We start from the raw sequence: 11,098 nt of genomic DNA on the forward strand, positions 1-11,098 counted from the left end.
TCGAGATAACGAAAAGTCGACTCATCCGAATTACAAAAAATATATCCAATCCCAACACGTTTCTGTTGGATTGTACGAAGTTTACATCCACAATTGAACGGTCTTGTTAAATATTTTCGTCATGAAAACAGCAAACTTATTATTGAAAAATAAAGTGAAACAAAAGAAGAATTATTTGTGTCAAATTTATTTCTATTACGTTTATGGATCACATACAACACATATAGAGCCACAATTGCATACATTGTAAGATTTTATACCGGGTCCTTCTCTGAATTGTTCGACCAGAGCAGTGGAACTAACATTTGATATTTTGAAGTTATTCTTTCTGTTCCCATTAGGGATTGATATCTAATCAATAAAATGTTCATGTTTTATACAATACCAAAGAGCTTGAGCAATAAATGTCTCTTTAATTAAATACATAAACAAACAACTTTAATTATTCGCACTTAAAAAATTACATTTTTGTATCCCCCAATTATGACAGTTTGTTATATTGACACGCACGGTATTTTGCGACATGCCGCAAACCGTCATGAATATTTTCACACCTACGTCTCGATCTACAGTTCGACATAAAGAACATAGGGAATGTGTGAAATACGAACACTGGGACTGAAAAACGAGGTCGACATAGCGAAAAAGTCGAGATAAAATAATCGACATAAACAGATTTTATATAGAATAAGAAGGAATAAATTCGGGACCGGAAAAAAGTCGACATAATCGGAAAGTCGACTTATCCGACGTCAACATAGCGAGGTTCGACTGTATTTTAACAAATGTATTTCAATTATTATGAAACATTTTACATATTAAATATCAGTCGAGCTTTTAAATGCTTATCAATATAATCCAGTCACCTGACCTATTACGTAGGCGGGAGATAAGTTGTTTATCTTACTTCCTTGTTGGAAGTGAAGGGCAGGGAGAGGACGTTTATAAGTTGTAACACTATATGTTACAGGACTATGGCATCGAAGTTTGAATCCTCCATTCAGAGGGGCTGTGATTTCATCCATGATTTCGCCTGTTCCGCTTGTGAAGAAGATGGATTGAACACGGAAGCTCAATATTTCTGTAATCACTGCACGAAATATTACTGCGATAATTGTGTTACAAAACATAATGGCTTATACAAGAGACACACGGTACTCGACCGGAAGGACGTGAAGAAATGGGCAGCAGCACCAGGGACGGTGGACGTCCTTGAGAGATGCGAGAGGCACCCCGGGGAGGCGCTCAAGCTGATCTGTGGTGACCATGACCAGCTGTGTTGCCATGTGTGCGTTTCAATTGATCATAGGTATGTTTCAAAGACGGTTTAAGTTAAAATAACACAATCACAGTATTTAAACTGATCAAAAAATAGTTTAAGCATGCTTCACATTTTCTCCGGTTTATACAATCACAACAAAATTGTATTTTACATATGTGTATTATTAGACTGTGCTAAATTTTTATCCGTCAACACTGTCAACAAAGCCTTGCTAATGCACCAGTCAATTGTAACCACGCCCCCCCCCTCCAGGTCCGGGGGTATACCGGGGATAGCCGGGGAAATGGGCCGTGTTTTTACTTTCCAGGTGGCCCCGCAGTGCCGGGTGTCTGTGGTGGTTTTGTCTTCACGCCAAATATAGCGGGAAATTGGCCTTAGCTATGGTCCCTTGGGGGGGGGGGGGGGGTACCAGCAGATTGTCCTCGCAGGGCGGAGACTTTGCCGGGGCTTGGCTGAACCGAAAGTCAAAATCCCCGCTATTCCCCGGACCTGGGGGGGGGGGGCGTGGTTACAAATGACTGGTGCATAACTATAACACATTTGTTTACTCGTTCATTATATATCACTTGCAGATCGGGGAGGGAGGGTGTCGAACTCACCCCCTCTGAAATCCTCCATGTTTTCTTTTCATTTCATTATAGTTGAACTACTAAAATACCATCAAAGTGCACCATTTGGACTAAAATTGTCATTTCTTTTATTTATTTATTATTATTTTTTTATTTTTTTTTGTGGGGATCATTTGACCCCCAACTCCCTGCCCCCCCCCCTTCCCAGCACTTAGATAGATTTCGCTTTTGAGGGAGATGGGAAAGTAAAAAGGTTACGCCCCTAAGTAGCGCCCATCGAACGTCGAATCCTGGACCCGCCCCTGTATACATATATAGACTCGTTATTCGTGTCAGATCTTATATTATGAGACCTTTTATATAATTCAAATGGAGAAATATTGAGAAACACTTTAGTACTCTCTATTAACTCACGATGATTTGGGCAAAATTTCTAGCTGTGCGGTTTGACAAGATGAATATGTCGTGCACGTACATAAAATGACACTGTAAATAACATATTAATGCGTAATAATTATGTTCCAACGCATTCGGAACTCCTCGGCCATTTTCCATCAAAAACAATCTCGGTAAGTATATGGATGGTTTACAATGACAGAAGTCTTTACATGAAAGTAATTTGCAAGTAGATCGCGTAGTATTTCAATTTAGCAGTTAAATTTAATGACTTGACTGTTGGGAATCTTAATTGTCTTTACAATAATATGCTTCACTGACAATCAATTAAAAAAACACGCTAAACACAACGATTCATTTTCACTATTATTTATTTTTGACGATCTACTTCTACTGCAGTACCGACATACATCCGAGGTTGTTTTCGATGGAAAATGGCCGAGGAGTTCCGAATGGGTCTAATGCTCTTCATTATTTCTCAGATAGTCAAGGGACATAACTCGACACATTCTAAGAGTTATGCGCCTTACTACAAATACTGCCACTGTGTTTCAGCGACTATTTAAACTCTATGCGAATTATGGTATACTGAATTTGAACTGTATGCAACTTATGGTATACTGAATATAAACTCTATGCGACTTATGGAATACTAACTATAAACTGTATGACGTTAAATGAATAAATTCGCAAAATATCGTCATAACAAGAAATCTAAGTTATTTTTAAACCAAGCCTTTCTTTGAAAAAATGTTCTTATTAATACTTAGATTTAGACTATAAAGTAATTTATGCTATTAGCCTCCCAACATTCCTATACATGTAGCATTTACCTTTCAATTTAGATATTAATCATCTGGTATTTTTTAAACATATGTTATGCTTTTATTTGTCTTTACTTGTCTTTATTTTTTTTTACTTTTAAATTGTGATCATATTAATCATTTTCTGATGCATATCAAGATTTATGTGTGTATTTCTGTATGTCTGTGTGTCTGTCTGCCAGTGTGTGTGTCGGTCTTTGTGTCAGTCTGTGTGTCAGTCTGTCTGTGTGTCAGTCTGTCTGTGTGTCAGTCTGTCTGTGTGTCAGTCTGTGTGCCTGCCTGCCTGCCTGCCTGCCCGCCCGCCTGCCTGTCCGTCCGTCCGTCTGTCTGAGTGTCCGTCCGTCTGTCTGAGTGTCTGTCGGAAAATAGCTCATTGAGCTAATATTTCTTGTTAACACATACCCGACTTTAAATAAAGATTCTTGTATCTTTTATGTCTGACTGTGTGGTCATCTGTTTGTCTGTGTGTATGCAGAATATTACAGTTTTATCTGTTTGTGTGTACTTCTGTTTGTGTGTGTGTATCTGTGTGTGTGCGTGCGTGCGTGCGTGGGTGCGTGCGTGCGTGTATATATAATATTCCAGTCAGTGGTTTTGCGATGCTCCAGTCAAATTTTATTAGTTAACTGCAAATAACAGCTAAATCATCGAAATTTAATGGCCATTACGCCCAGCATGAATTGCATGGGAGGTCTTATTTTGGTCAGTTTTTTGGAATAGTGCATGTTTCTTATGTTTAACACTTCATCTTAATTTGTATATTTTGATACTTGTCAAAACTAAAACAAATATTTCAACAATAGTTTTTTACTGAATACAGACATGATTTTCTGAACTATAATTAAAGGGGCTGTCTCACGTATGATAAAATAGCGAAAAAAGAAGAAGAAAATTGTCGAAAACTGACATAAACTTGGCATCAATGTGTACAATGCATTGAAACTTACTAACTGAAATACCACATAGTTTACAATTTAATTAAATTTTGCAGTTATTTCGTATTTTTCCATTAAAAAAGATAACTGGGTATGTCTACGAGGTAGAATCCATTCCTTATGCGTGATTGGCTAGTCGGTGTTATCACGTAATATTACCGAGGTAGGTATATAGCTTAATTATGTCACACAATTAGGTAAAGCGTTTGTAGCATAGTGAGTAAGACGCTGGACTTAAATTTTGGCGACGCGGGTTCGAACCCGGTCTCCGACACATTTTTTTTTTACATTTTGGTACTTTTTTACAATTATGATATCAAAGCGTAACACATTCTATTAGATAATTTTCCTGAGATTCGTTACAGAAAAAAACTTTTATTGTGACACAGTCCCTTTAAGCTTAGAATTGAATTTTTGATATTGTTAATAATCTCCTGGCCACAATTTCTCGAAACTTCTTTTAAGTCTCTTATAACAGGGTTAAGCTAATCTCACTATTTCTGTTGTTCTATAAAAATGTGTTATATTAACTTCTTTAAGAAATTTTAGAAATTATGTGTGAATAATCTTTATGATAATCAGAATAAACCATTTTTCATTTATCAAAATCCATTTCAGGATGTTTTTTAGCTAATTGAAATAAGCGACTTAAGCCTGTTAAGCTTAAGAAGTTTCGAGAAATTGGGGCCTGGGCAACAGTATTTAACTCTCTAAACCACACCCATGAGTTATGGTTAAATATTGAAAACATCAGGTTCAAGTGTAACTCATTATATTTCATAAACTCGCAACGTCTTAATGTATCAAAATAGCGCCTTAGCTAAGATTGTGTCGATTAGTTTAACAACTTGATTACGTTTTTTTTTGTTTAAGAGGCTATTAGGATTTTGCCACCGTAAGGATGTATTTTAACCCAAATCTCACCAGTCATTATCCTTTACGGGCCAAATGCACCAATCAATTGTAACCACGAGTGCGGGAGCATTTGGTGGGGATTTTACCAGCAGTTTGTCCCCGCAGGATAGGGATTTTACCCGAATTTGGCTGGATCGAAAAGCAAAGTCACCGCGATTCCCCGAACCTTGGGGCCTGGTTATAATTGACAAGTGCAAACTTCGACTACTGGACCCGGGCTGGATTCCCGGCTTGGTCGCATGTGAATTTGGTTTGTGGTCACGAAACCGGACAAGTGGGTTTTCCCCGGGTTCTCCGGTTCCCACAACAAGACAAGACCACACTCTCGCGTGAAATCGTGTCAACAAAAGTAATAAATTTAATGTTGAAATAACTTTTTTACACAATCGTTGTAAAATAAATATGTTTAAACTAATATTTTGACTTCAGTACACGATGAAAAATGATTCGGGGAAACGTTTTTCTTTGAATGTAAAAATCTGCGGAAATAATGTTGTTTTTTTCTTCGAACCTTCATCATTATAAATACATAAATGAAAGGTCTTGCATTGATACAAAAACGTAGTCCCTTCGTCCACAACTGCATATAGTTCATTATCGCGAGATTAGCATCAGTAGTATTAGTTATTTGATAGTTTGTAGTTGTAGTACTAGCTGGTGCCGTGTCAACAACAACAACCCTATCTGCAGCAGCGACAGTTGTTTCCGAGGGGCTGCAACATCATCACATGATCGGTTGGGGTACTGGTGGTGGTGGTTGTGGTGGTGGTGGCTGTGGTGGTGTTGGAAGTGACAGTGGCAATAGCAGTAGCAGTAGTGGTAGTATTAATAGCAAAAAGCCGCAACATTACCAGCTGTTTTACTCAGACTTGAGAGCACAGTATTACATGACCAAACATGTTGACCTAATATATTTATTTAAACTTAGTCGCACAAATAGAACATAGTCGGTTCTGTTCAGGGTTATATATACCTTTTTAAAGACACGATCGTGGGGAGTTATTTTTAGGGGGAGGGGGAGGGGGGGGGGGGTGTAAATATGTTCTTTTATCGGTCACGGTATGGCGACAATGCAAGATGCACACAAGGCAAAGCAATTTTCTTGGTTGAAACATTTGCAAAACAAATCTTTTTTTATGAAAATGCATTTGTAATGCATAAGGATGTGTTCATGATGATGTAAACACAATTGAAGTAAATTAAGTAAATTTAACATTCGGAGGTTTAGTTTCACCAATATGATGTATTTTCAAGTTTCGATTGTAGTTTCCATAGTATACAGTCGAACCCCGTTGGCTCGAACTCGTTTGGCTCGAATTCTTCGTTGGCCCGAACTGGATGTTATGGACTCGTTTCATTATAATGAAGGTAAGAACTACTGCTTGGTTCGAATTTTCCGAGACTCGAGGTATATTCTCTTGTCCCTAGGAGTTCGAGCCAACGGGGTTCGACTGAACTTAATTTAATGAAAAAACATTGAAAAACAAAGCATTTAAAATGATTAATTAAAAGAGCGTTGTTTTTTATAAAATGCGAAATCAATAAAATTGTAAGATCAATATCTATACGCTTAGTAAAGCATTCCCCTTAATACAATTCGACCTATGAAACGACCAGATTAATATATTTTGCAATATATAAGTAACATTTGCATTCCAATTAAAACAGTTTAGCATACCATTTTCTACAACAGCTGTCATATATCTTAAAAAAGTTCATGTTACTCAATAAAAAAACATATTTTATATATATGTTTGTATTAAGTTAACTTGTCAATTATTTATGTATATTACTTAATACTTCTTCATGTTTTCCGTGGCAACATTAAATACATTCTACCAAATCTTGACCCAAACAACAACAATTCCCAAGACATGATGTCATGATAATTTGACCTTAGATTCTCGGTCAATTAGAGGTTAAATTAAAGCTGAAGTAGAAATGATAGGTGGAAAAATTGGCTGGTGTTTCTTGGCATGTGTGACTTTCTGTCTGTGTGCCTGTCTATCTGAAAGTCTGTCTGCCTGCTAACCTGCCTGTGTTAATGTTTTTCTGTGTGTCCGTCTGTCTGTGCGTCTGTCTGTTTATGTGTTCGTCTGTCTGTGTGTGTATCTGTCTGTGTTTGTCTGTTTGGCTTTCTATATGTGTATCTGTGTGTCTCTCTGCCTGCCTGCCTAACTGTGTGTATATCTGTCTGTGAATGAATGTCTGCCTGTGTGTCTTCTGTATGTGTGTCTGTCTGTTTGCCTGTCAGTATGTCTGTCTGTCTTCTGCCTGTCTGTGTTTATGTCTATCTGTGTGTCCGGCTACTACTTTGTGTCGGTCTGTCTGTGTGTATGTTTGTCTATGTTTGTGTGTTTGTCTTTCTTTCTGTATATCATAGTGTCTGTTTGTATGTCTGTCTATCGCCTTCCTGTCTGCCTGCCTGTGTTGATGTCTATCTGTTTATACGTTTTACTGTGAGTCGGTCTGTCTGTGTATCTGTGTTTGTCTATGTTTTTTCTATGTGTATGTGTGCGTGTGTGCGTGCGTGTGTGCCTGCCTGCTTGACTGCCTGTATGTATGTATGTATGTTAGTGCATCCGCCTGTCTGTGTGTCTGTCTGTACATGTGTCCGTCTGTGTGTGTGTGTTTCTCTCTGTGTTTGTCTGTGTATTTCTTTATGTGTATCTTTTTTCTTTGTGTCTGCTTGCCTACCTGCCTAACTGTGTGTCTGTATGCCTGCTTGCCTAACTGTGTGTATGGCTATCTGTGAGTGAGTGTCTTTCTGTGTGTCTATCTGTCTGTGTGTCTGTATGTCTGTTTGACTGTCTGTATTTCTGTCCGTCTGCCTGCCTGCCAGCGTATATGTCTTTCTGTGTGTCTGTCTATCTTTGTGTCTGTCTGTCTGTTTGTCTGTGTGTGTCTGTGTGCCTTTCTTTCTGTATATCAGTGTGTCTGTTTGTATGTATGTCTGACTGTGTGACTGCCTAACTGTGTGTATGTGTGTGTGCGCGTCCGTCTGTTTCTCTGTGTGTGTGTGTGTGTGCGTGCGTGCGTGCGTGCGTGCGTGCGTGCGTGCGTGCGTGCGTGTGTGTGCCCGTCCACCTGTCTTGTTTGTCTGTATGTTTGTCTGTCTGTATGTCTGTCTGTTTGTCTGTATGTTTGTCTGTTTGTTTGTCTGTCTGTTTGTCTTTCTGTTTGTCTGTCTGTTTGTCTTTCTGTTTGTCTTTCTGTTTGTGTTTCTGTGTGTCTATGTGTTTGTCTGTCTTACTGTCTATCTGTGTGTCTCTGTGTCGGTCTGTATGTCTGTCTGTTTGTCTCTCGGTGTGTCGTTCTGTCTGCTTGTGTGTCTTTGTATATCTGTCTGTATGTGTGTATGTATGTCTGTATATATGTATGTCTGCCTGTGTATATGTCTGTCTGTCGGTTTGCCTGTGGTTTTCTCTGTGTGTCTCTCGGTCTGTCTTTCTGTGTGTGGGTGTGTGTCTTTGCGTATGTCTGTCTGTGTGCATGACTGTCTGACTGTGTGTATGCATGTCAGTCTGTATGTATGTATGAATGCCTGTGTGTATGTCTGACTGTGTGTCCTTCTGTCTCTGTGTGTGCCTGTCTGTGTGTCTGTATGTCTGTGTGAGTGAGTGAGTGTCTGTTTGTCTGTATGTCAGTGTGTGTGTGTGTGTGTGTGTGTGTGTGTGTGTGTGTGTGTGCGTGCGTGCGTGCGTTCGTGCGAGCGTGAGTGCGTGAGTGCGTGCGTGCGTGCGTGCGTGTCTGTCTGTCTGTTACAGAATATAATGCAGTAAAGTAAGATTGTAAGACCCTAATGGGCATCATTCCAATCTATGATCAGCTTGATATTATCTTAATGTGTATCAATTACGCTAAAAAAACAGGTTCTTGGAGACGACGACGAAGACGACGCCGGAATATAAGTATCTACACTGATGTGATATAAGGAGAATGTTATAAACAAGCGTCTTCAAAACCCCCCATCTGTTTCCTTCTTTCATTGCAGACATTGTTCATCAATACAGCACATTCCAGACATTGCAAAAGGCATCCGCAAAGATCCCGAGTTTCGTCAACTACCTCAACGGGTAACTGTTCTTAGGAAGCAGATAGAAGATATGAAAAACGACAGAAAGAAAGATAGTGCCTCACTGAGGAAGACTCGTACAGCCATTGTTGATGAAATCAAAGCCATCCGGGAAAAGATCAACGACATTCTTGACAAGATGGAGAAAACAACCGTTCAAGAATTAGATGGTCTGATGGCTGATCAGGAACTGTCCATTAAGAAAGATATGGAATCCTGCACACATGTGGACGACGAATTAAAGAGCATTATGGATGACATACAAAGCAAAGACTCATCAAGCGAACCACCCCTATACATTGGGTTCAAAAAATGTGAAGAAAAAATCAAACAAGCGAACGAAATACTGCAAAACATGTCAAATGTTTTTAAATACAATATAACTTTTCGTAAACCTAATGGAATAGAAGATAATTGGTCCTCGATGAAGAGTTTTGGGGAGTTATATGAATCGAATGATTTTTGTACAACCACTGATATCGCTATTCCCCCGAGATCATGTATTCGCTACCGAAGGCTACAAGAAGTACAACGTGAAGATGAGTTCAGACAAAAGCAAATGCTATATTGTAGGGATGTGTGAGCTGCCTGGTGGTGATGTTGTAATTTCAGACTTCAACAACAATGAAGTGAAACTTCTGGACCAGGAGTACAGGGTTGTCGACCACTGTGATGTCCCCGAGAATCCATATAACGTGTGCCACATTGGCGGAAATGAGGTTGCCGTTTGTGTTAACAAATACGATGATAGACATGAACTTCATTTCATTAACATTACCAATGGGAAACTTGTGACTACGCGAAAATTAAGCTTCATCCATAGATGTTTCAGCGCAGCTCATCACGGGAACAACCTTTACATTTCATCAGGCACCGCGCTGTACGTCTATACGATGACGGGGCAGCTGGTGAAGACGCTGTACGAGGACAGGTCCGGTAGGAACACAGTGAGGAGAATTGTCATCAGTGAAGACGGGAAGACTATTTACATCACAAACAACTCAAACAAACAACTTATCACCCTGGACAACCTCGGCAACAAGCTGACTTCATTCACTGATCCTGACTTGGAGAGACCTTACGGAGTACACGCGACAACTGCCGGACATGTGTTCGTCTGCTGCATTGACTCCAACACAGTGCTGCAGGTTGACAAGGACGGGAAGACGAAGTTGGCCACACTTGCAAGGAATCAAGACGGGGTTAACAGACCTACCGCTTTATACTTCAGCAGCCGTACTTCCTCTCTGGTTGTCGCCGGATATAAAGACACACTCCTCGTCATCAATGTACGATAAATAAAAACAATAGATCCACTTACAAGTGACAGAAAAGACAGTTAGTATAACTTTTTTTTTTCTTTTACCTTTTCGTGTAAGTATTAACACGGATAAGAATTGTTCAATATAATACAAGAATCGTATTTGCTTAAACATACATCTACATTTATATGTTACGTATTACGCTTTATTTTGGCTTCAAAGTTATAAAGTTTATCGTGCGCATGTTATTCAACTATATCACTGTTGATTTTTAAATGTTATTCACATATGTTATATATCTGGTATGAGTGTGTATACGGATGAATTATTCTCTCTTTAATGTGGAAATAAATACATATTATACGGTCCGTTTTGTCCATGTGTCTTTAAGAAGATTGAATATTTTTACTTCAACTACAAGAGTGTCAGTTATATGTTTACTATTTTCACTGGAACCCTGATCAACCCTTCAAGCAAGAGTCGTCGTCATAGGTGGAAGAATCAAGCAGAAATAATATTAAGTGGAGAAAACCTTGATGAATGTGTGTTTTTTTCATTAAAGTCGCACAATACAGGTTGATGCAAAAACATTGTTTTATATTAAATGAAGAATTATGTTAATCTCATTTGACTTTATGATCAAATAAAAAACGTATTATAAAATAATATTACCCATTATAAAATAATTTATAGCTACGTGGCCCTTAAATGGCGCCAAAATATCGCTAGTAATATGTACACATATGTGTTTTAATCATTAAATCATTAAAGTCAAATGAGTTCAACATAATGCTGCATTAATGAAAACTAATATTGCACCAACCTATAGTGTGCCCCTTT

General features: G+C 38.7%; 1 protein-coding gene across 1 annotated transcript; it reads left to right on the plus strand.

The window, feature by feature from the left end:
• The first annotated feature begins 942 nt into the window (after positions 1 to 942).
• On the plus strand, positions 943 to 10,609 carry LOC128218328 (E3 ubiquitin-protein ligase TRIM56-like). The gene is made up of 2 exons (XM_052925980.1): positions 943 to 1,309; positions 8,916 to 10,609. Exons 1-2 carry the CDS (start codon positions 975 to 977, stop codon positions 9,577 to 9,579), a joined length of 999 nt encoding a protein of 332 aa, XP_052781940.1. The 5' UTR covers positions 943 to 974; the 3' UTR covers positions 9,580 to 10,609.
• Positions 10,610 to 11,098: the final 489 nt, after the last annotated feature.

Source organism: Mya arenaria, chromosome 14 (genome assembly GCF_026914265.1).
Source record: "Mya arenaria isolate MELC-2E11 chromosome 14, ASM2691426v1".
Taxonomy (NCBI): domain Eukaryota; kingdom Metazoa; phylum Mollusca; class Bivalvia; order Myida; family Myidae; genus Mya; species Mya arenaria.